At 45.7% G+C, this 26,042-nt stretch overlaps 1 protein-coding gene across 4 annotated transcripts in view; it reads right to left on the reverse strand.

The window, feature by feature from the left end:
- Nucleotides 1–20,564: 20,564 nt before the first annotated feature.
- The window catches only part of PCGF5 (polycomb group ring finger 5), a 107,390-nt gene continuing 101,912 nt past the window's right edge, over nt 20,565–26,042 (reverse strand). For 3 of the 4 annotated variants that reach the window (XM_040437286.1, XM_040437287.1, XM_040437288.1), the window contains exons 8-10: nt 25,906–25,995; nt 22,994–23,071; nt 20,565–21,456 (exon numbers count right to left, since the gene is read on the reverse strand). In XM_040437286.1, coding sequence (XP_040293220.1) covers nt 21,409–21,456; nt 22,994–23,071; nt 25,906–25,995 — 216 coding nt within the window. In that variant the 3' untranslated portion in view covers nt 20,565–21,408. The remainder of the gene's footprint in view (nt 21,457–22,993; nt 23,072–25,905; nt 25,996–26,042) is intronic. The other variant, XM_040437290.1, reaches the window with a different exon arrangement.

Below are 26,042 nucleotides of genomic sequence, written 5' to 3' on the forward strand. Positions count from 1 at the left end.
GACGTGATCCATGTGATCACGTGATCCATGCGCTTGGGGCGCCCTGACGTCACTCTGGAGCGCCCGGGGAGCCGCACGGACGGTAAGTATGCTGCTCCCCTGCTCCCCGCTACACTTACTATGGCTGTCAGGACTTTAGCGTCCCGGCAGCCATGGTAACTATTCAGAAAAAGCTAAACGTCGGGTCCGGCAATGCGCCGAAACGACGTTTAGCTTAAGGCCGGATCCGGATCAATGCCTTTCAATGGGCATTGATCCCGGATCCGGCCTTGCGGCAAGTCTTCAGGATTTTTGGCCGGAGCAAAAAGCGCAGCATGCTGCGGTATTTTCTCCGGCCAAAAAACGTTCCGTACCGGAACTGAAGACATCCTGATGCATCCTGAACGGATTACTCTCCATTCAGAATGCATTAGGATAATCCTGATCAGTATTCTTCCGGCATAGAGTCCCGACGACGGAACTCTATGCCGGAAGACAAGAACGCAGGTGTGAAAGAGCCCTAAGTTGGCTAAATTTTGCTTTTTTGAAGTTTGGTATTTTTGTTCCTCCCTTAAGAAACACTCTTTTGAATGACAATTGGAAGGTTATTACTTTATGGTCACTATTTCCCAGGTGTCCCCCCAACCTGCACATCTGTTGTTCTGTCAGGTCTATTGGTTAATACTAAGTCCAGTATGGCTGTCCCTCTAGTTGGGTCCTGAACCAGTTGGTAAAGTTAAAGGGGTTCTGCATTTTGTTTAAACTGATGATCTATCCTCTGGATAGATCATCAGCTTCTGATCGGCAGGGGTTCCGGGTGTCGGACCCCGCCGATCAGCTGTTTGAGAAGCCGTTCACCGTTTACCGCTGGCCCAGTTACGTCACGACTAGTATCACTGGCCTGGACGCGGCTAAGCTCCATTCAAGTGAACGGAGCTTAGCCACACCCAGGCCAGTGATACTAGTCGTGACGTCACTGGGCCAGCGGTAAACAGTGAGAAGGCCGCGAGATACACCTGACCCAAGAGAGAGTCACAAGAACCACCCTATCAATGCACATCCAACAATAAGCAAATGATAAAATGTATAAAGTTTATTAGACACACCAACAAACACACATTTAAAATTGTATACAAAATGAACATGTATACATTTGTATACAAATAAATATATGTAACCGACACATACAGAGTCCACTGAACGTCCACTAAATGGGGACATGCAATATAAACCAGCTATATACAATATGTACCTATAAACAGCATAGAGAAAATATCGAATAAGGTAAGGCCACTGATGAATAAAAACAGACCAAAATGGAGTCAAATAACAAGAGCCAAAACCTGCATAAACAGCTGGTGCAGTGGACCTGAAGACATGAGAAACGCCAAACGCGTATCGCCGGCGCAGTCCGGCTTCCTCAAGGGTAATGAGCTACATGTTAGGGTGTCATATATATACAGAGTATAAAGAGCAATCAGTAAAAAGTAATAATATTCACCTGTGTAGTGGGAGTAGAGGGGTGCGGCAGCATGTCACAAAACAAAATCTGCCGAGAGCCGGAAGCAGGAAGGTCACATGACCGGCAGTGAAAGACAGATGGAACGCAAGATGCGTTCCACCGGCCCAATCACTACTATTACATGCAGCCAAATAAGATGAATGAATGAGTAAATGAATCCGGAGGACACCCGTAGTTATAGATAGCATGCGCCAGTTATAAAAATCAGACTTCAAAATCTGAAGCATAAAGAGAGACGAGAACGCCTCCATAGCTATCGCAAACCGGATATGCAGGAAGCGCATGACCGGAAATGGAGAGCCGCAGTGGAACGCATGATGCGTTCCACAAGCGAAAATGGAACGCATGATGCGTTCCACAGCCGGAACAGATCACCATGGACCGCAGGCTGCACTATAGATGATGGGGAGGGATTTGTTGGATCATGAGGGTCATTGTGCATACCGGGGACCAATATGTGACATATGTATACATCTAGTATGTAAGGGTATATGGCAAGGGCCAAAAATAAATAATTAAATAACAATGGCTATATATAAATGAATATACCACTAAGTGACAAAAGCATGAATTAGTAAATACACCAATATAAATTCATAAAAGGAAAGAACACAAATGCAATAGCACTCTGCAACCAGCACTCCGCCCTGCCTCCATGCTGGATGTTGAATGAGGCATTGGTGTACATTTTGGCCAAAGCGTAATAAGTCACTCACCACGTCAAGGTCGCCTCTATGAGTGGTCCCTAACACTAGTTCCTACCTGTTTATGGGCCATGACAGCCACACAAATTCCAGAGAGCGCAGATACAAGATGAACGCCAGGCACACTCTGCTTTTAACCCCGTCCGGTGCCGTTACAGCTTTCATCGGATCCAGGGATGCAAGTACCAACATGCATGCTGAGCCCACTATATACTTCTCCTGGAGCCAAATGGCTACTGGTAGGCCCTGTAGAAGTAGACTCAGTTTTATACTGACTTTAAAACCAGCCTCCAGGGCAGACTAGCTGGTCAGGTGTGCATGACTGCATGGAGATCGCCACGCCTCTAATATATACTACAAAGAAAAAATGTGGGGGATTCAGTCAGCACAACCCTACAGGTGCACATCGCTATGGTGAAATACATATACAAAGAAAAGAACACAAATGCAATAGCACTCAGAAACCAGCACTCCGCCCTCCCTCCATGCTGGATGTTGAATGAGGCATTGGTGTACATTTTGGCCAAAGCGTAATAAGCCACTCACCACGTCAAGGTCGCCTCTATGAGTGGTCCCTAACACTAGTTCCTACCTGTTTATGGGCCATGACAGCCACACAAATTCCAGAGAGCGCAGGTACAGCATGAACGCCAGGCACACTCTGCTTTTAACCCCGTCCGGTGCCGTTACAGCTTTCATCGGATCCAGGGATGCAAGTACCAATATGCATGCTGAGCCCACTATATACTTCTCCTGGAGCCAAATGGCTACTGGTAGGCCCTGTAGAAGTAGACTCATTATACTGACTTTAAAACCAGCCTCCAGGGCAGACTAGCTGAGAGACGAGAACGCCTCCATAGCTATCGCAAACCGGATATGCAGGAAGCGCATGACCGGAAATGGAGAGCCGCAGTGGAACACATGATGCGTTCCACAAGCGAAAATGGAATGCATGATGCGTTCCACAGGCGGAACAGATCACCATGGACCGCAGGCTGCATTATAGATGATGGGGAGGGATTTGTTGGATCATGAGGGTCATTGTGCATACCCGGGACCAATATGTGACATATGTATACATCTAGTATGTAAGGGTATATGGCAAGGGCCAAAAATAAATAATTAAATAACAATGGCTATATATAAATGAATATACCACTAAGTGTCAAAAGCATGAATTAGTAAATGCACCAATATAAATTCATAAAAAATACTTCATGAATAATGATGAATTAATGCAATAATATTTAGAATGGGGAATAATAATAATAATAATAATAAAAAAATAATATAATAGTGAAAACTAAACATGGTGATCATAGTGAAGTGATGTGTGGATGCAAAAAGAGAGTGGTGAAGAGAAGAAGAGAAAGTGCAAATACTGTGAGTGTGGACCTGTAAAAAATAATTATTAAATACATAATTATTGCATATAAGTAATGACATAAATATTACATGTAAATAATGTGCTAGGACTGAATTAGTGTATTATAAGAACAAAACATAGTGTGTATGAACTACCCACTATATAATAAAGTCATTGAACAACAATGACACCCAGAAGATACAAAAGTGAGATGTGCTTATTATTGAAGAAACCCCAATGAGCAACACATATAAAATGTATGTGTTTACACTATCCCTGAAATACACTTGCATAATTATAAACCTTGCAAATCCTAATTGGCCCCTGACATTAGAACCCTGATAATGCAATATGCACGAACCTTACATGGTGAACAACCTGTTACACCAAGATTAGTACCTGACACAAGAACCCCAGATCAGTGAATACATGACCCTCCGCAAATGATTCTAAAAAGCCCAAAATCAAGCGCTATAAAAGCCAGTGAACGCAGGGCCTTGATTTGGTACACACAAATTTGAGGGGAGGTTTGGCCACTTCCCAGCTACTACGTTTAGAGCCCAAATGGAGTTTCTCTTTAGACACGGTGGCCCCTCATGGACTAAATGAAGAACTTGCGTTCACTGGCTTTTATAGCGCTTGATTTTGGGCTTTTTAGAATCATTTGCGGAGGGTCATGTATTCACTGATCTGGGGTTCTTGTGTCAGGTTCTTTACTGAAGTCAGGCATAGTCGTGCAATTGAGGCGTAATCTCAGAAACTGTCCCTTAGGGATCCCCTTTCGCAGATGAGCCGGATGGAAGCTTTTAAAATGTAACAAGCTATTGGTTGCCGTTTCTTTACGAAAAAGCGACGTTCGTATGCCCTGGTCATCCAATTGTAATCGTAAATCCAGAAAGTCAGCAGTGGTGTCCGAAATCCTATGAGTGAGTGAAATGTTAAGTGGATTGGTATTCAACATGGTGACAAAATCTGTACACTGCTCAACTGTGCCCCGCCAAAAGATAAGAAGATCGTCAATGTAACGATACCATGCGATGGCATGTTCACCAAATAAATCGGTGGGGTACACGGTGTGTCTCCTCCCACCAACCTAAAAAAAGGTTGGCGTAGGAGGGCGCACAACGTGCCCCCATCGTGGTCCCCGAAACCTGTCTGTAAAATACCCGATCGAACACAAAGTAATTATGGTGTAAAATAAATTCAAGAAGGCTCACCAGAAATGTATGATGTGCCGGATCTCCGGAAAGGGATATTTGAAAAAAATATTGAATAGCTTGAACACCATCAATGTTTGAGATATTTGAATAAAGGGACTCAACGTCACACGTCAATATCAATGTGCCAGGGGGAAGTTGGGTCTCTTGCAGGTGTTGCACCAAATGCATGGAATCTCTGAGGTATGACTGGAGACCTAATACGAAGGGCTGTAAAAAGAAATCAAGATAAATACAAGCCTGTTCGCATAGCCCTCCTATTCCCACCACAATTGGGCGCCCCGGGGGGTCAACCAAATCCTTGTGTACCTTGGGGAGCATGTAAAAAGTAGGGACTGTAGGATGTTTTACTTCCTGAAATATTTTTCTTTTTTAGTAATGATATTAAATTGCCATGCAGAGGTAAGGAGTCTCTCCATTTTCTTCATGAAAGTTAGAGTTGGATCTGTAGGCAATGGAGTATAGAAGTGACGATTACTCAATTGCCTTCTAGCCTCCGTAATATAGAGTCCAGTCTCCCACAGTACAACATTACCTTCTTTATCCGCCTCCTTGATGACAAAGGCCGGATTACACTGTAGGTTCCTGATTGCCACTGCTTCTGCCTTAGACAAATTTTTGTTGTAAATTTTGTTAGGTTGTAGTTTCCTAATTTCCGCTATCATGACCTGAAAAAACAAATGAATGTTATGAAAAAGACTAAGTGTGGGGGTGATGATGGACGGTTTAGGCGGCGTAAATTGACGCCTACCTGTCTCACATTCATTTTCCTTAAAGGGTTTCTATCACTTCATTTCACATAATTAGCTGTCAGACACTAGCGATCCGCTAGTGTCTGCTCTGCCAAACCATCCTAATATAATTGCTTTTGGGGCAGCCGTTTTGCTAAAAAAAGAACTTTTATTAATATGCTAATGAGCCTCTAGGTGCTATGGGGGCGTCATTAGCACCTAGAGGCTCCGTCTACCTTCACAAACTGCCGCCGCCCAGCGCGTCCCTCCAGCCCGCCCATCTCCTCCTGAATGCGATCCTCCCTGTGAGCGCCTGTATTCGGCGCATGCGCAGTGAATGTCTGACGCTTCCCTGCTCAGACATCTCCACTGCGCCTGTTCCTCGGAGCACTATGACGTCATCGCGCAGGCGCAGTGGAGATGTCTGAGCAGGGAAGCGGTCAGACATTCACTGCGCATGCGCCGAATACATACGCTCACAAGGAGGATCGCATTCCGGAGGAGATGGGCGGGCTGGAGGGACGCGCTGGGCGGCGGCAGTTTGTGAAGGTAGACGGAGCCTCTAGGTGCTAATGACGCCCACATAGCACCTAGAGGCTCATTAGCATATTAATAAAAGTTATTTTTTTAGCAAAACGGCTGCCCCAAAAGCAATTATATTAGGATGGTTTGGCAGAGCAGACACTAGCGGATCGCTAGTGTCTGAAAGCTAATTATGTGAAACGAAGTGATAGAAACCCTTTAAGCAAATCCATAAGATCCATGAAAACACCCCTTTCGTCCTCAGGTAATTGTTGTACCAATGAGGGTTGAGCATATAATGCTCTAAAACACAACTGTCTGCAGAATAAATAAACATCCTTTATAAATTCAAATTTGTTCAGTGTATTCATGGGAGAAAAAGATAAACCTCTTACCAGCACAGATCTTTCCATTTGTGTAAGTGTATGCGTTGAAAGGTTGATGGATCCTCATCAGTGGGGGGCTCTCAACTGAAGCACTAATCAGTGTTGGGGTCGTCTTTTGCGAGTGGCAGGGTAGTGATTGTTGCCCCTCTGTTGTGCAAATGTCCTCTTTCTTGGATTTACGTAATCCTCGCCTAGTACGCCTTCGTCGCTTGTCTCGGATAAAAAAAACGTCACTGGCATTGCTGTTGAAACCATTGGTACTTGACGCCATATTATCACTGCGGTTACTGGGGGTATGAGTGTTTGTACGTCCCCGACCCATATTACGTGAATTACCAGCATGTTTCCATTTGTATGCCTGTTTGCATTCAAAATCTGATTTATCCCTCTGAAATTTACTTTTCTTGCCAGTCATGACTTCTTTCTCATAACTCTCTAAATTGGCCTGCAATCTGGCCTTAAAAGCTGTAACCTTATCCTCGTCCATTTTGGACAGTCTATCTTCCAGATCCTTAATTTTAGTTTTGACATCACTCAACAAAGCCTTATCATGATCAATAAGCATACCCATCAGAATCTTGGAACACTGCAACAGGCCCAACTCCCAATTGATCTTGAATTCAGGAATGACCTCCCAAGCTGGAAACTTCTGTACTCTAAGTCCCCTAAAGGGCAATGGAGCATTTGAAATATTCCTCCAAACTACGGATGTTCCACCATACTCTCGTGAAGAGCCTATGTGCCTCAGTTATTTCAATAGCACAGCTGCCTTCTCAAACATCTGATCGGCAGGGGTCCCGGGTGTCGGACCCCCGCCGATCAGAAGCTGATGATCTATCCAGAGTTTAGAACCCCTTTAATTGTCATTGGTTATTGCCAAGAACCTGTTTCCTTTATGAGATGTACAGGTTTCAGTTTCCCAGTCTATATCTGGGTAGTTGAAGTCCCCCATAATAACCACCTCATTATGATTTGCCGCCTCGTCTATCTTGTTTAGTAGCAGATTTTCTGTGGACTCTGGTATATTAGGTGGTTTATAATAAGTATAATAGTATTTTATTATTGCTTTTTTCCTCCATGTATTTCTACCCACAGTGACTCCACATGTTCATGTCTCACTTCACATCTTCTCGGACTGTGGGCTTTAGACAGGACTTTACATAAAGGCAGACCCCTCCCCCTCTCGGTTTTTGCGATCCTTTCTAAACAGACTATAACCCTGTACATTAACCGCCTAGTCATAGTTATCATCCAGCCATGTCTCAGTTATTCCCACTATGTCATAGTCCTCCTCACACATCACTAATAGCAGTTCACCAGTTTTATTAGTCAGGCTTCTGGTATTAGTATACATACAATCATACAATTAAAAGGGTTTATGTATATTTTTTACCCTACACCTTTCCTTATGAACTGTTCTAGTCCCTCCTTCCATTCCTCCCCCAGTCCCATTATCTTGCCTCCGGTCTCTATCTGCACTATCTTACCATCCTATAACGTAATTACCCTAGTCTAAACACTACTCCAACCTTCTAGCCATCTTCTCCCCCAACACAGCTGCCCCTTCCCTAATGAGGTGCAGCCCAAATGAAAGAATGCAGCGCAGTCAACTTTTTGGACTCCCGCAAAGTTAAAGTGGTTGTCCTATTACAACAACTTATCCCCTATCCAGAGGATAGGGGATAAATGTCTGGGCGGCAGGGGCCCCAGGAATCTAGATTACTAGAAAGGGGGCCTGTGTTCCTCCATTTGAATGGAGCAGCAGAAATGCATGCATGCTGCTACTCCATTTAACTCTCTGGGGCTGCCGGAGATAGCCAAGCGCTTCTACTGTAGGTAGTGCTTGGCGAGTTCCAGAAGTCAGACCCCTGCCAGACACTTTTTGTAATGGGACAACAACTGCTTTAAAGGGGTTTGACATAACTGAAAGCATACAGGCAGACAAAGAAGTGTGTACAAAAAAAAATAACTCTCAACCTTTAAATGTATCACTGTTACAGCACAGCAGCTTTCACACTTGCTGGACCAGAAGTGATGATATCCCATTTTTGGTCTGCAAAGAAAAGGGGGTTAGTCAGCACATCCCAATGCGCAGGTGCACACTGCCATGGCTGAAAACAAAGAGAAAAAAGACAATGCAACAGCACTCTGCAAACCAGATAAAGTACGATAATGCCATAGTCACAAAAAAGGAGATTTTTTGTGAAACTCACCTGTAAAATCTTTTTCTCGTCTTTTCCATTGGGGGACACAGACCATGGGTATAGCCTAGGCCATTACCAGGAGGAGACACTATGCAAATAAAGAAGAAAGCTCCTCCTCCACGGGCTATACCCCCAGGCTCCCACAGGAGGACCTCAGTGCGTGCAAAAGCAGTAGGAGAAGGAGACCAAAAACTTTGCAAAAGAAAAAAACTAACAACGGAATACCGCCATCGGACCGAAGCCATAAGGTCCCAACATAAGTGAACCAACCACTCCAACAGACAAGAATGGGTGGGACCTGTGTCCCCCAATGGAAAAGACGAGAAAAAGATTTTACAGGTGAGTTTCACAAAAAATCTCCTTTTCTCGCCCATTCCACTGGGGGACACAGACCATGGGACGTCCCAGAGCAGTCCATGGGGTGGGAAAAAGATCAACACCACCAGAGGGGCACGTCCAACAGTCAAACAGGAACCACTGCCTGCAATACCTTGCGCCCAAGGGCAGCATCAGCCGATGCCAAAGAGTGCAGTTGGTAAAACCTTGCAAAGGTATGTAAGGACGACCAGGTTGCCGCCTTACAAAGTTGCGATGCAGATGCTTGATTACGCCTAGCCCAGGAGGCCCAGTAACCCCCACCGGGGGAACTCTGCCACGGGAACGATACGCCATGGCAATAGCCGACCGAATCCACCGAGCCACAGTGACCTTGGCGGCCGCCAGACCCTTACGAGGCCCTTCGGGAACCACAAAAAGGGAGTCAGAACGGCGGAAGGGGGCAGTCACCGAAAGGTACACCCTCAAAGCACGGACAACGTCCAGGGAATGTAGAGTGCGCTCCTTGGGGTTCGCTGGAGAAGGGCAAAAAGAGGGCAGGACTATGTCCTCATTAAGGTGGAAGGCGGAGACCACCTTGGGCAAAAAAGAAGGGACCGGGCGCAGCACCACCTTATCCCTGTGGAAGACCAAAAAGGGCTCTCTAGAGGAAAGAGCCGCCAGCTCAGACACCCTCCTGATAGAGGTGATGGCCACCAGAAAAAACACTTTCCAGGTGAGCAGAGTCAGGGAAATCTCCCTCAGGGGTTCAAAGGGAGCCGCCTGGAGGGAAGACAGAACCAGATTGAGATCCCAGGGGGTTAGAGGAGGAACATACGGAGGAACCAAATGCGCCACCCCCTGCATGAAGGTCCTCACAGGCCCGAGCAGAGCCAGGGACCGCTGAAAGAAAATGGCAAGAGCCGAAACTTGACCTTTTAGGGAGTTCAGGGACATTCCCAGTTCTAGGCTCGACTGGAGAAAGGAGAGGACCACAGGAACAGAGAAACGAAGGGGACAAACGTCTAGTTTCTCGCAAAAGGCAAGAAAGGCCTTCCAGGTACGATAGTATATCCGGGATGAAGCTGGCTTCCTGGCCTTGATCATGGTCTTCACGACAGAGTCCGAGAAGCCCCTCTTCTTCAGGATGGCGGTCTCAACAGCCACGCCGTTAAACGAAGCGACCGTAAATTCTGGTGGAAGAGCGGTCCTTGAGACAGCAGGTCCTCTCTGAGAGGAAGAGGCCACGGAACGTCTGCCAGCATCCGAGTGACCTCCGAGAACCAGGAGCTGCGAGGCCAATGGGGGGGCGATGAGGATGGCCGGAATCCCTTCTACCGCGATCCTGTGAAGAACCTTTGGGAGTAACGGCATCGGTGGAAAGACATAGAGGAGGGCGAAATCTCGCCACAGACACCAGAGCGTCCATCCCGAGCTCGGGCCAGGAACGTGGGAACTTTGTTGTTGAGTCTGGACGCCATCAAGTCCACGTCCGGTTTGCCCCAACGACGACAGACGTCTTCGAATACGTCCGGGTGCAGAGACCACTCTCCCGGATCCACCTTGTTGCGACTGAGGAAGTCCGCCGCCCAGTTGTCGACCCCCGGGATATACACCGCCGACAGAACTGGAACGTGAGTCTCATCCACTGAAGGATCCCTCTCACCTCCTGCATCACCATCTGACTTCGGGTCCCGCCCTGATGGTTGATGTAAGCCACGGCTGTGGCATTGTCCGACTGGACCCTTACCGGGTGACCCACCAGGAGAGAAGTCCAATGAGAAAGGGAGAGGAAAATTGGTCTGAGCTCCAGAATGTTGATCGGAAGGCAGGCCTCCACCGCTGACCAAACCCCCTGAACCGTCCGCATCCGGAGAACGCCACCCCAACCCAGGAGACTGGCGTCGGTGGTGTCGACCGTCCAGGAGATTGGAAGGAAGGACCTCCCTGAAGTCAGGTTGCGAGAAGAGAGCCACCACGGGAGTTCCGCGCGAACCCGAGGAGGCAGGCGGATTCGAGAGTCCAGACCTCGCGATGTCTTGTCCCAGGAGGACAGGATCGCCTGCTGCAGAGGCTGAGTGTAAAACTGGGCAAAGGGGATGGCTTCGAAGGAGGCCACCATCAGCCCCAGAGCCTGCATGCACTCCCGGATGGAGAGATACCGGGAGTGCAGAAGACGAAACACCGACTCCTGAACCCGAGAGGACTTGGCATCCGGAAGGAATACCCGGGCTGCCATGGTGTTCATAATCATCCCCAGGAAAATCACCCTCTGTGAAGGACGAAGAGAGGACTTCGGGAAGTTGATCAGCCAGCCGAAATTGTTCCAGAGTCTGGACAGTGATTAGGACACTGTCTTCTGCCTGGGGAAGGGAGGGAGCCTTTATCAGTATGTCGTCCAGGTAGGGCAACTGGTACGGATATGCCTCTGGTACGGAGAAGCGCCATGTGCGGCGCCAAGATCTTGGTAAATACCCGCGGGGCTGTCGCCAGCCCAAAGGGAAGCGCGACGAACTGATAATGATGCCCCCCAATGGCGAAGCGCAGGAACCTGAAGTGAGATTCTGCGATAGGGACATGCAGATAGGCATCCCGGATGTCCACCGATGCGAGGAACTCCCCTAGAAGAAGAGAAGCAATAACGGAGCGGAGGGATTCCATCCAGAACCTCCGCACCCTCAGGGACTTGTTTAGCAGCTTCAGGTCCAGGACCGGGCGCACTGAACCCTTCTTCTTTGGCACTACGAATAGGTTGGAGTAGAACCCTGCGCCTTGTTCCTGTAGAGGGACTGGGGCAATTACTCCCCTGTCCAGAAGGGAAGAGGCCGCTTGTAAGAGGTCTGAGGCCCGAGTCAGGTCCCCCGGAGGCCTGGAAACAAACTCTATTTTGTAACCAGAGGTTACAACATCCAGGGCCCAGGCGTCCTGGACGTGAGCTCTCCAAACCTGCTGAAAGGAAAGCAGTCGGCCCCCCACCGCAAGAGGTGGGGGCGCCCCTTCAGGAGGAGGACTGCTTGGGAGCCGAGGGGCGGGCAGAACTCCCCTGGAACTGTGCCCGCAGGCGCCAGGAGGGATGGGGCTTAAAGGAAGGCTTCTTGCAGGAGTCCTGAGTGCCACCGGAGGAGGGGGCCGTCGCAGACCTGGAAGAGGAGAAGCGACGAAAGGACTGGTTCCTAGGACCAGAGGACCGAACTCTGAAGGTGCGCTTGGATCTAGATTGGGGCAGGTGGGTGCTCTTGCCCCCCCGTAACGTCCGAGATAATCTCGTCCAGCTTAGCACCAAACCCTGGAACCCGCGAAAGGGAGGTTAGTGAGAGAACGCTTTGAGGAAGCGTCAGCGTCCCAAACCATCAGCCAGACTTCCCTGCGCTGCGTGACCGAGAGGGCCGAAACACGCGCAAAGAGGGTGCTGACATCCAAGGAAGCTTCACAGAGGAATTTTGTCGCCTGAGATATCTGGAGGACAAAGTTCAAAGTGTCCGCAGAGGCATCCTGCTCCGTGAGGTCCTGATAGTGGCGCTGCAACCATACCGAAAGCACCCTGGCCACCCAGGCTGAGGCGAATGCAGGCCGCAGACCTGTGCCTGCCAGAGTGAAAATGGCTTTGGAAAGAGAATCCAAACGCCTGTCAACGGAGTCCTGTAGGGAGGAACCGTCCAAGACCGGTATGGCCGTATTCTTAGCCAATCTGGCCACCGGCGGGTCGACCTTGGGTGGGGAAGACCACTGCTGCACGTTCTCTGCCGGAAATGGATAAAGAGTATCCATGCGTCTTGTGGCAGAAAAACGTTTTTTCTTTTGATTAGGGCGGTCCCAGGCCTTAGACAGGACCTTGGCAAATTCGCCATGGATGGGGAATGCGACTGCCTCTGGTTTCCTGGAATGTAAAAGGGGGAATTCCTGGCTACTGGTGGAAGGAGGGTCCCCCTGGATATCAAAGGTGTCACGAACCGCCGTGACCAAGTCCGCCACCATGGTGGACAGTTTAGGCAACGGCTCCAGCTCAGTGTCTTCATCCGAGCTGGATCGTTCCCCTTCAGACCTATGGTCCCTGCGAGGAGAGGGAGAGTTCGCCTCCGGGCGAGGGGGTGAAGCAGAGTCATCCGAGGAGGGATGCTGCTGCGCACGCTGCCTCTTAACAGTAGAGCGTCCCCTGTGGGAAGCGCTGTGAGGTGGAGCGGTGCTAGCCACAGGATCCGTGACTGCCATGCGTTCCATAAAGGCCATGGTGGCACGCGAGACTTGGGCTAAGTCCGCGGCCGCCCTAGATAGGGCAGAGGCCCAGGAGGGTTCCTCGGACTCCGAAGGGGCGGAAGAGGGACTGGGCTGAGGGAGAGGAGGCGGAGGAGGAGCAGAATCCTGTCCCGAGGCAAGGCAAGCACTACAGGCACCTGATACAGATAGAGGCAAGCAGCAAACCTTGCAGGATCCCAGTGGGGCCTGAGGAGCCGCCTTAGAGGACTTTTGGGGGCCCCTGGTTTTGGCATGATGGCGACACCCAGAAAAAACAGAAGGATCAGGGTCTCCTACCGTTTGCAGCAGCAGATGGTAAGTAAAAAACGCCCTACCGCGACCTGAGAGGAGCTGGAGGAGCAGCCACGCGAGGAGAAGCGGTGAGGTGAGCGGAAGCACCGGAGCAGAAGCCATAGGCTCTGCCCCCTAGTCGCGTCACAAATCGCTCAAAACCCCCGCGCGCGCGGAAAGTACAAACCCCCGAAAATGGCGGCGGGAGAAAGAACAGCCCAGCAAGCACTGAGCGGCGCAGGCAGCATACCGCTGCAGAGGAATCATGGTGCGAAGTTGCCACTGCCCCAAAACAGGAATCTCTCTCTCTCCCCCCCATCACCAACGCCTATCAGGCAGGCCCTAAATGTCACACAGGGAGACCGAGGGAGGGCGGGGTCTGCAGGAGAGCCGCATATACTTATCTGCGTCCTGCAGTCTTCACCCTCTGCTCCACACCAGCTGGGTACACCTCTTCAGTCAGCTGGCACAAGGAGTGGCAGTGATCTGGATAGAGGGCAGGCGTAGGTGACCCTGGAACTGGTAGGCCGCCTGAGCTGCAGGTTGAGCCCGGTTCCACTTATCTTCTGGGTGGGTCTGAAGGTAGCCGGGGATGCCATTTCGACCCCGGCACTCGCTCCACTGAGAGACCAGGGCAAACAGGAGTAGAAAAAGCAGAAGTGTCAACCTCCCTATCCGACACTAAGCAAGAACTGAGGTCCTCCTTTGGGAGCCTGGGGGTATAGCCCGTGGAGGAGGAGCTTTCTTCTTTATTTGCATAGTGTCTCCTGCTGGAAGTGGCCTAGGCTATACCCATGGTGTGTCCCCCAATGGAATGGGCGAGAAAATATTATAGTGCTAATGCTACGCTTATTTATAAAGTGAGATGCTTGGCAAATGCATTTTGTACAAAACCATTTGAGCCCGTCTGTCAAACGTCAAGGCGATCTCTGTAAAACGGGAACCTAACACTAAATACTACCGGTTATGCGCCATAATGTTCAGGAAGTGTTGGTTCCACATGCATGCTGGGTCGACTCTGCCTTTTACCATTTTTGGTGCCATAATGGTCTCAATTACTTCCAAGGGATGCAGGTACCAACATGCATGCCGAGCACACTCCATACCTTTTCTTGTGCCAGACAGCTTCCAATGAATGTAGTGAGAGCAGGCCACAGCTTTATACTGAGACGAATTAAAATCAGCCTATGGGGCAGACAGGCTAATCAGGAGTGCACGACTCGCCAGAGTACCACATCTCCAGCGCTGTAAATATGCAAAGAAAATGAGGTTAGTCACCACATCCCAATGCGCAGGTGCACACTGCCATGGCTGAAAACATATCTGGTCATATATCTGCTGCAGGCAATCACTGGCCTCACCATTTGCGTGTGCAAAAACAGCAAGTCAGCCGATCACTGACCTTGGCGATCATGGATAAATGAATCACATGTAACTGCATGTTGCCATTCTTGCACACATGACCGCTGGGGCTAATGAAAGGCTGCAGCAGTCACGTAACCAAGAATAAGACATAATCACTTCCGGTCTGGTAGGGATGGGAGCCATGTCGCTGGAAAGGCATAACATATAAAAGTTTTCTTTTTGTACATACTTTACTACTGGGCTTTAATGTTTCAGTTATGTTGGACAGCCCTTTTAAATATGACTGATTAGCTGGAAATGCAATTGGAAAATCTGCAGTATGTTATAGTACCAGAAAAGTTCTCTGGATGCAGCACTGTCTATGACCAGGATTGGGTGACCCCTGCTGTTGACTGACAGCTAGTGAAGAGGTAGGGGCACCTTAAGATAGAAAAAACCCTTGAACACAGCATTCCTTTAAAAATATATGATTTTGTTTTTAGGGCTCTCACATTGAAGTCCAGGACCAGAGTTTTTGCTCCCACTCAGGCAACAATTTCAAAGATTGTCTATTATAAAGTCTAAGGTATAAACTCTGAGAGCAAATACATTTAGAGACTACAAAAACAATCAGTGGGTGCATTATGTGAGTTCTATTTGTACCGCACTTTACTGTACATACTAACAAATTGTCTCCATTATAACATCTGTGATACATAACCTGTAGGAAGAGTTTGTAACACTGGTAAACATGTGCTTCAGTATGGTGTAGGTGAATTCAGGCTCCATAGCATTAAAAGTTCAGAAAGATTCAGCAATACATTACAGTCTCTGGACACCTTTGGGGACATTTTTTTATTATTGCATTCTACTCATTTTGGGTTAAAATCATTTTCTTGTGCAGTGTAGCTTTGTTTGTTTAGGGAACTAATCGGATGGCTCATGTGAAGCCCTGTAGGCTATACTCACATGACCATTTTAAGAACAATGACAGTTACACACAACTTTTTTTGGACAGCCAATGAATAAAAGCCATCAAAAAACAGGACATATCCTACTTTGTCCATTTTCACAGACAGACACCATACAATTGAAGGGGACAGTGTTTAACGGCTATTTCTCAGACAGGCATCAGTAATAAAAAACCAAAAACAGACAGTTTTGCCATTGTGTGAATGTAGCCTTAGGGTCCATTCACATGTCCGTAGTGTATTGCGGATCCGCAATACACCCGGCCGGCACCCCCAAAGAACTGCCTATTCTTGTCCGCAGCTGCGGACAAGAATAGGACATGTTCTATTTTTTTCCGGAGCTGCAGACCGGAAGTTCGGGGAGCGCTCAGGAAATGCGTGTGCTCGCATCCATTTGTGCCCCATAGAGAATGAATGGGTCCGTACCTGTTCTGCAGAATTGCGGAACGGGTGCGGACACTTGCAGACGTGCGAATGGAGCTTTACTCTGAACTCCTGACTTAGGGTCACATTTATTAAGACCGGCGTTTTAGACACTGGTCTTCATAAACCCCTAAGGCTATTGTCACACAAGCGTTTAAGTTTTCTGGTATTGAGTTCCATCATAGGGGATCAATACCGGAAAAAAAAAAACGCTTCAGTTTTGTCCCCATTCATTTTCAATAGGGACAAAACCAAACTAAACAGAAGAGAATGCTCCAAAATGCATTATTTTCCGTTTAGTTGCATTCCCAGACCGGAGAGCAAACCGCAACATGTTGTATTTTGCTTTCCGTCCTGGGATGCGGAGCAAGGCGGATCCGGCACTACCCCCAATGCAAGACAATGGGGACGTATCTTTTTTCCTGCCACAATAGAAAACTGATCCGTCCCCCATTGACTTTCAATGGAGTTAATGACGGATCCGTCTTGGCAATGTTCAAGATATGTTAAAAATAATACAACCGTTGTATTATCAGTAACGGAAGCGTTTTTGTTGGACCCTGCCAGATCCAGCAAAAACGCTAGTGTGAAAGTAGCTTAAGCTGGCAGTGGTTCTGTCGAAGTTATGAAGAGGCGCTGGCCTCTTCATAACTTCGGCGGATCCTTCACCAGTTCTAAATGGAAGACAGCTGAAACAGGCGTAGAAAATGGCAAATGAGACGGGCAACAACCGTACAGACCCTGCATATCGTAAGTCTGCATGAAGTCACACTGTAAAATACGCACATTGTTAAATAAAAATTTTTTAAATAAAAGAGCTCTGTTGTTGAACTAGGGGCACCAGGAGACAAGGACGAATGACAGAAAGCAAGTAAGACACAAATATGCGCGGGTATAATACCAACAATCCAGTTTTATATTACAGTAAACTGTTCAGATAGATGTTCAGCTCTTAAAGACTATTTACAAAATGTGCCATTTCTTATAAAATCCACTTCAATTTGAGCATCGTTACAAAATTTCAATCTGAAAGGAAATTAGAGAATATGCGACAACCTCACTTCTTTATCAGGTACAAAATACAATTTTAACTGAAAATAACTTAGAAAAATATACTTCCTGACATCAAGTCCCTTCTTCAGACGTGGTAGTGCAAGGAATTTGGTCATGAAACTATCCTATATAATAGATTTTCTCCTCTGTAGTCTTAACAGTTATTTTGGTTACATTTTTAAAGGCATCTTTACACATATTATAGCATATTTGTCAGCAAGGTATAGTTACTATTCCTCTTCAAAGAAATATCTGTAAGAAAATATACCCATCTCACCACACAGGGATTCATAACAGTATCTTTCCTATACGCTCACAGTGCATATACACAGTTTCTATGTATTGTTCATATATAAACCAGACCCTATATTGTATTACCGTATATCATTCTACAATGAGGCACACAGTTTTCTATAATACTAGTAAGTGCTACCAACCTATTTTTTAAAATACTTACCTACAGATTGTATGAGACGCACAGTTAGAGAACATGTGTATAAATAAAAGTACACAATACATTATCATTAATATATGAAGGAATTATAAACCGCACATATTACTGTCACTTATGGCCAGGACATTTTTACATGGAATTTTCATGGATTTCTTGCATTATATCTGCATATAATAAATTATGTAAAAAAGAAATATGGAAGACTAATGCAAATAACATTTGGCAAGGAAGAAGAGCACAAGCAGAGCTCTGGACACATGGCTGATGGGTGGTCAATACAGCTGGGAAACAGAACTCAGACACGAAAGAAATATCAGAGGTTACCACATACTGTGCTACCACAAATGGTTGAATAATGGAAAATATAGATTTTTATCTTACTCAACATCTGAAAGATCATACACATAAAATAAATGTCAGTTGAACCTGCCAATTTTGGCCGAACCAGCCAACCATCAAGTCTGTATGGAAGGCTCCCGATTCTACCCACTGGCAAATGCTGGAGATAAAGATAAGAAAGTTGGATTTCAAATACTCAATCCTTTTGCTCTTGGGAAGGTAAGCCTCTGTCAGTATTCCTGCAGCGGCTTTGTGCCCGCTTCCTCTTGAGAGAGATAGCTATCGGACGAACAAGTGTCAGACATATTCGAAAGCTGTAGCAAACCGCTTTCTCTCCCGACTCCCTCCTGACTCTCCCATACACATACATGTTCAGTTCGACTGAACACGTATGTGTATGCAAAGGGGAGAGAGGAGAATGTTACTACTGGACAAAAGAAGCCCGTGAAAATATTCACCTTCCCTGATATTCTCTTCCCCAACAGATGATGTTGGGGGAGAGCCAGGAGTTCCCTATCTACATTAGACTGTTGGCCGAACCCGCCGTTCCAGCTGACAATACACTAATGTGTATGGGGGCCTTTAGGCCAACATATATCTCCTGTGTATGGTCAGCTACTATCAGTCTCAATAACAATGGACAAATAAAAGATTTCCCACACTTCACTTTTAAAACTTGCCAATCAGCAAAGGTCAAATAGCCAGGCTCCACAAGTTGGAAGGGATCCTTGTCCCCGTTTTCAATGTGGAGGTCACCAGGTGCATACATGGTTCTTCTCTACCGAACTTGCAGAGAGTAAATGGGTGTTATACCTAGCAAGAGGTTACCCCACATGTATGGGATAACATATGCTGTGACCCATTAGATTTTGAAATTGGTGGGCTCCCAGCTGCTGGTTACTTTAATGATAAGCACTTGTGAAAATGCAAAAAGCGTCCTGTCTTGAACAAGCTTACTTTAAGAGGACATGTCACCAGAAAATGCAATGCAATCTGCAGGCAGCATATTATAGATCAGGAGGAGTTGAGCAGATAGACACATATAGGCGGTCATTTATTAAGACCGGCGTTTTTAGACGCCAATGTTAATAAGCCCCTGTGCTGACGGTGGATCCGCCAAAGTTACGTAGACGTGTCGGCTTCTACATAACTTTATCGTATTTAGCGCCAGTCTAAATATAAGCCTGCTTCCTTGCTAAAACAGGCGTAGAAAATGATGAATGAGACGGGCCTGCTGGCCCATCCACGCCAACTTTTTTAGACTTGGCGTGAGCTGGGAAAAGATTGCGGCGCAAAGGTTGTGCGCCAGAAATACTCCTAATATAGGCATATTTCTGATCGCAAATGACCCCCATAGTTTTAAGTGGAAAGAAGTCAGTAAAACTTGTAATTTATACATTTTAACCTGTCCTCTTTCTGAACTGTGACCGCTATTTCTGTATACACACATGTGCAGGGAGTGCCATGAGTCACTGATAGATCCCCCCCATGTAAGGCTAAAGATAAAAATAAAGTAGAGATATAAAAGTATAAATTACAAATTCTGCTGATTCTTTAACCACAAAACTATTTATCAATCTGCTCAGCTCATCCTGCTTTATAAAATGCTGGCTGCAAATTGCAATGAATTTCCTGGTGACAGGTTCTCCTTAAAGTGATTGTCCAGCTTTTACTAAGTAATGGCTTCTCGTGGGTCACCCCCTTTAAAGACCATTAAAAGGGTCTTCCGAGATTTTAATACTCATGACCTATCCTCTGGATAGGTCATCAGTATTTGATTGGTGAGGATCCAACAACCGGGACCCCCGCCAAATCAGCTGTTTGAGAAAGCACCAGTGCTTCTGTGAAAGCCGCGACCTTCTCGCAGATTACCAAGCACAGCACTGTACATTGTATAGCGGCTGTGCTTGGTATCGCAGCTCAGCTTCAGTCACTTCTATGGGGCTGGGCTGAGCTGCGCCTAGTCCACGTGACTGATGAATGTGTGGTCACTGGCCTAGGGAAAGCTGCGAGAACGCCGTGGTGCTACTGCAAGCGTGGATGCCTTCTCAAACAGCTAATTGGCGGGGGTCCTGAGTGTCAGACCCCCAATGATCAGATACTGATGACCTATCCTGAGGATAGGTCATCAGTATCAAAATCTCTGGAAAACCACTTTAATATGAAGTGATTGTTAGTGGTCTGTGTTTGTAATGTTGACTGGCCTGTATAAATAAAATAAAACTGTTGCTTATTCTTTTGTAAACTGATCATTTATCAATAAAAATAAAGCAATCACTCTTATCCTATATAAATTGCTGAAACTGTTACCATATCTGTAAATGGAAGTATTCTGATCATAGCAATTGCTTATTTAAAAGAAAAAAAAAGGAACATGTTTAGGGATGAGCGAAACCGAACTTCACCGGGTTAGGTGTTCGGGTGGGTTGGAAAAACAGAAGCCTTTTTAAGGCTTCCATTTTGCATTGCATCTACGAATTCCATTATATTCCGTCTTTCCAACCCACCCGAATACTGAACCTGAACCCGGTGAAGTTCGGGTTTGCTCATCCCTGTTAGTTAATGAGATATCTCAGTCAGAGACATTTATCATCTATCTAGCAGACAGGTGATGAATGTAAATCTGTTGGAATTTCACTACAAAGACCCCCACCAATTGAAAGAATGCTGAAAACAGGTCTCCTGCAACTGCGTTGAGCTACTATACAGTACAGTATGTAAGAGCAGATCAACTGGTCAGTCACTACTCCATAAAAAATCCCCCTCACCACAACCGCAGTCTCCCATTCCAGCCATTATAAGCGTCTCTGCAGTCAGACCCCCACTGACCTAACATTTATCACCTACTTAGTGGGTAGGTGATAAATATTCCTGGCTGCAATATCATTTAAATGCTTTTGATGATGACCATTTTAAGTCATGTTATGTCTAGTTATTGTCAGTCACAAATATCCATAGGAAATAGTTATAGATTTCACTATATTACTAACCATGAGCAATATACCAAAGACTTGGTAACAATAAGACCACAAGGGGCTGAAGTAGTAGCAATGTGAAAATGTTGGCTCCGACCAGACATCAACAAGATGTGTGGGTACACTATTACATCCACCAAGGCTGCGGACAGCACACCTAGACGTCAGCCCGATGCTTCACAGCAGAATGGCACTTGGTTTCATAATGGTAGCTACAAATGACACTACTGGCAGGTTGGAAAGAGACCACAGCCATGTTCTGCATGCTGAAAAATAGACGGTGTCCTTTTAGTCCATGTAATTAGGCACATCCATTCATTGTGCAATCTGTCGATGAGTAAACGTATAGTGCAGGATTCTTCTCAGTGTTCCCGACCGATTAACCAAAGTCAATCCTTGGCCGATATTGCAATACCATGGGATAAGACTAATCAGAAGAAAGGAAACAAAAGAATCGGGTTTTGAGCAAACATTAATTCTGAAGTACACGTCTTACTAATTCTTACTAGATGTACAAGGGAGTACTACGAGGGATGTTAGTGTATGGAACTGCATTATAAGCGCTTCAGTGCAAGGGCAGCCCACAAGTTCATAGATTAGTAAAAAAAGGTCTGCTTTTATTTTCTGAAAAATACATCTGGTAAGGCTACTTTCACACTGGCGTTTTAGTTTTTGTTTGCGAGATCCGTTCAGGGCTCTCACAAGCGGTCAAAAACGGATCAGTTTTGCCCTAATGCATTCTGAATGGATAAGGATCCGTTCTGAATGCATCAGTTTGCCTCCGTTCCCGTCTCCATTCCGCTCTGGAGGCGGACACCAAAACGCTGCTTGCAGCGTTTTGGTGTCCGTCTGACGAAACTGAGCCAAATGGATCAGTCCTGGCACACAATGTAAGTCAATGGGGACGGATCTGTTTTCTATGACACAATCTGGCACAATAGAAAACAGATCCGTCCTCCATTGACTTTCAATGGTGTTCAAGACGGATCCGTCTTGGCTATGTTAAAGATAATACAAACGGATCCGTTCTGAATGGATGCATGCGGTTGTATCATCGGTGCGGATCTGTCTGTGCAGATCCATGACGGATCCGCACCAAACGGCAGTGTGAAGGTAGGCTAACACAGCTCACTGTCTTGTAAATGCCCAGATATGGCACAATGTGATATATGCCAGCATACAGCAAATGGGAGTTTGACCCCACAATCGGATACTGATGACCCATCAGGTCATCAGTATCTATTAACTGGAAAACCCCTTTAAGATAGGATCAGATATTGGATCAGCGTGCATGGCAAACAGCTATTTGAGGGGGCTTGTTCTGTAATTCATGTAATTCTGTAGTGGCTGTGCCCGGTATTACGGCTCAGTCTCATTCACATGAGCAGGATAAAGCTGTACGTAAATGTAATAAGAACACCCTTTTGGCCTCTGTCAGTTGAATTGAGGTCTATGGATATGGTTGACATTTACACCAGGAGCTTTCCCAGCCCATATGCCAAATATGCACTGAAAATGCATTGTGAATGTACCCTTAACCAATTTCCTACATGCCTAGTGTTCTTCTGGTTTTATAAAATTCCACCTTTTGTAACTTTCCACATTATAGAGCAGTTAACGTTATATGCTGTAAAACAAGCGACAAATTAGCAAACTTTAAAAAATCAACAGCAATCAGCTATCACCAGGAACAGTCAAGCCTGGCTATACAGTTCCCCTGTGTATCACATAACAGTACACGCTGGCCATTTAAATGAATGGCCGAGCGTGTAATGTTTGGACAGGGGTCCACCAGCACAGCTCCCTGTCCTGGCAGTGGTACCACACGACTGCCCCCTTAGGAAATATTATCAAAATAGCTACAGTATAAGAGGTAAGTTTTTTGTGCTTAGCCCCACTTTTATCACATAAAGGACATTTGTTCTGTGCAGTATTAAAAAAAAATATATCAAATTTATACATACGATTGAGGATGTCTCTGAATCAGGAGCAATATCACTGAGCGACTTACGTAGTGCAGTCGAATTGTTCTGACACTGAAACTGTGAAGGAGATTATGTGCTTATTAGAAAAAGACATCCACAACCGCATGTAGAAATGAGCGAGCTGTGAAATATTTGGCATAAAAAATGCCTCAAAACAGCTGGAGATGAGAATAGCATTGTGTATATTTCACAGAATACAGAAGACAACTGAGAGAGTTAATTACTCTACAGAATATGTCTCAATGTATGATTCATGAGATTGCATTTACCAGTCTAATGAATACCCAGATCTGCATAAAAGAGCTAATAGAAAATCTTTTAATACAGCGTTTCCCATCTACATTCAGGAAGCACTCCCACTAAGATTTGTATTCTCTGACCTATTAGAAAGGTACATGATGTAAACTGCATTGAAGGGAATTTTCTAACCAGTGACTATTTTTGAGTTATAACTAGTGATGAGCAAAATATTTAAAAATTCGATTCAGCTGCTTCACCGAATTTTACAAAAAAAATACGCTTAGTGATGAATGACTTTGTCACGAAGCGCATTTCTTTGTAAGTAGCGGGTGCAATGACACGGAATGGCGATTGCGCCACTCCCCGTCATTGTGCCCCTCAGATGCCGCGTTCATACATGATTGTGGCATATGATATTAAGAACAGAGTGTAAAATAAAATAAAAAAATAATACTGATCCTGATCCATTTGCTCACGACGGACCAGCCGCCAACTTGCTTTAAGGTCTGGCGCGAAATCTTGTGCGGACCGAGATGACGTCATCACGCTGGCTGGCGTGGTGAAATCATATGTCACCGCACACGGGATTTCGGCCGAGATTTTCAAGCTAGATGGTGGCTGCCAGCCTGTCACGAGCAAATGAATGAGGAAAGTATTTTTTTTTTTGTTTTTGTACACTATTTCAGGTTAAATCGATTCGCTGCCGCGAAGCACAAGGAAATTCGGCTTTGCGGCAAATTGAATTTATCCTGAAATTCGGTTCACTCATCACTAGTTATAACCTCCCTTCTGATCCTCAGCTGTGCCATGTGACTAACATTCTGATTTCCAACTGACACAAGACAGGAAGTCAGTTATTTCTCTATATAGAATATATATATATATATATATATATATATATATATATATATATATATATATATATATATATATATATAGAGAAACTGACCTCCTGTCCACACCTAAGATGCTGTGTTATTTGGAAAGTCAGAGTGTTGGTCACATGACATAGCTGAGGATCAGAAGGGAGGTTATAACTCAGAAATACAGTCACTGGTAATAAAATTCCCTTCACTACAGTTTACATCATGTACCTTTCTAAGAGGTCAGAGAATAAAAATTTCTGTGGGAGTGCTAGTTTATAGTATCATTCATTCAGCTCTACCTTTTAAACCCATCCACTTTCTCTTCTGGCACATTGTTCATTCAAACTGGTTTTCCTACAAATGACTTTGGCGTCTTAATATAAAGGAATTTTCCAGGAAATAACCTTAATGCTATGTGATATGTACTTGTGAAGCCGTTCTAAACTCGAGTGTGATATGACGCCAAAAAAGCCATAGAAAAAGTAAATGAAAAGTTTCTTGCCATGGTTTGCATCAGTAAACTACCCAAACCCTAACTGAACATATAGACCGCCGTCTATATCCATGCAGCTGCACTCATACTGCTGCCCAGTCCCACCCAAGTTAGTGATGTTGAGCTGCAGTACCACACACAGCCATATGGATAAGAATAGCACTGTTGTGTACTGCATAAGACATCTATTATTCCTAAATGGTTTGAGGCTAATAATGGACGTTTTGCTTATATTCACCCGGAGTGAAGGCCCCAAGTTTGTGCCTGAATCGTTATATGGGCAGCTTTCACTGAATATTTTTTTGAACAGTGATATTATTTGATTCTATAAGATATTTACAGAATTGGGTCTTTTAGGTACATTTTATGATGGTCTTGTGTGGTATATATCCATTGCTTTGGATGATTCCATACAATGTAATTTTAATAATTAAAGGGGTTGTCCGGGAATGATTCAAAATGTCCGTCAGCAACCTGTCCTAGAATGTGAGCAGGACTGGTTGCTTTTAATTGCAGAGTCTCCTATGGGGGTGAAGGAGCAGAGCCCAACTGCGCACTCTGGCGCATGTATATACTACATATCAGTGAGTTTTCCTGTCACGTTGTTCAGCCATGATGACATATCATCATAGGCAGAATCACATCATTACCATCTATTGGAAAGCAGTGTAGTGTGTACTGCATTCCCAAGCCCCTATTAGGCTACTTTCACACTGGCGTTTTGGCTTTCCGTTTGTGAGATCCGTTCAGGGCTCCCACACGCGGTCCAAAACGGATCATTTTTGCCCTTAATGCATTCTGAATGGATAAGGATCCGCTCAGAATGCATCAGTTTGCCTCCGTTCCACCTCCATTCCGCTTTGGTGTCCATCTGACGAAACTGAGCCAAACGGATCCGCCCTGACACACAATGTAAGTCAATGGGGACGGATCCGTTTTCACTGACACAATATGGCACAATAGAAAACGGATCCGTCCCCCATTGACTTTCAATGGTGTTCAAGACGGATCTGTTTTGGCTATGTTAAAGATAATACAAACGGATCCGTTCTGAACGGATGCATGTGGTTGTATTATCTGAACGGATCCTTCTGTGCAGATCCATGACGGATCCGCACCAAACACGAGTGTTAAAGTAGCCTTACAGAGGAGTTTGAATGCAGCATGTTGCTTGCTGGTACATTCAGTGTCTATGGGACTTTACATACAGACAAAGACATACAATACACACACATATTTTATCTTACTTCACTACAGGTGCACAAATAATGCTAATAGGAGAACATATTTACATTTTCACCCCTTAGTCGCCACCTCGTCATATATATGAACTCCATTGTGTGGTCCTTTCCCATGATTTCACCATTGCATAGTACATCCAGCTGAAAAATACAAGCTATTGTAAGTAGTGTAGATATGGAGCATTTTT

The sequence above is a fragment of the Bufo bufo genome, chromosome 6, assembly GCF_905171765.1.
Source record: "Bufo bufo chromosome 6, aBufBuf1.1, whole genome shotgun sequence".
NCBI classification, from domain to species: Eukaryota; Metazoa; Chordata; class Amphibia; order Anura; family Bufonidae; genus Bufo; species Bufo bufo.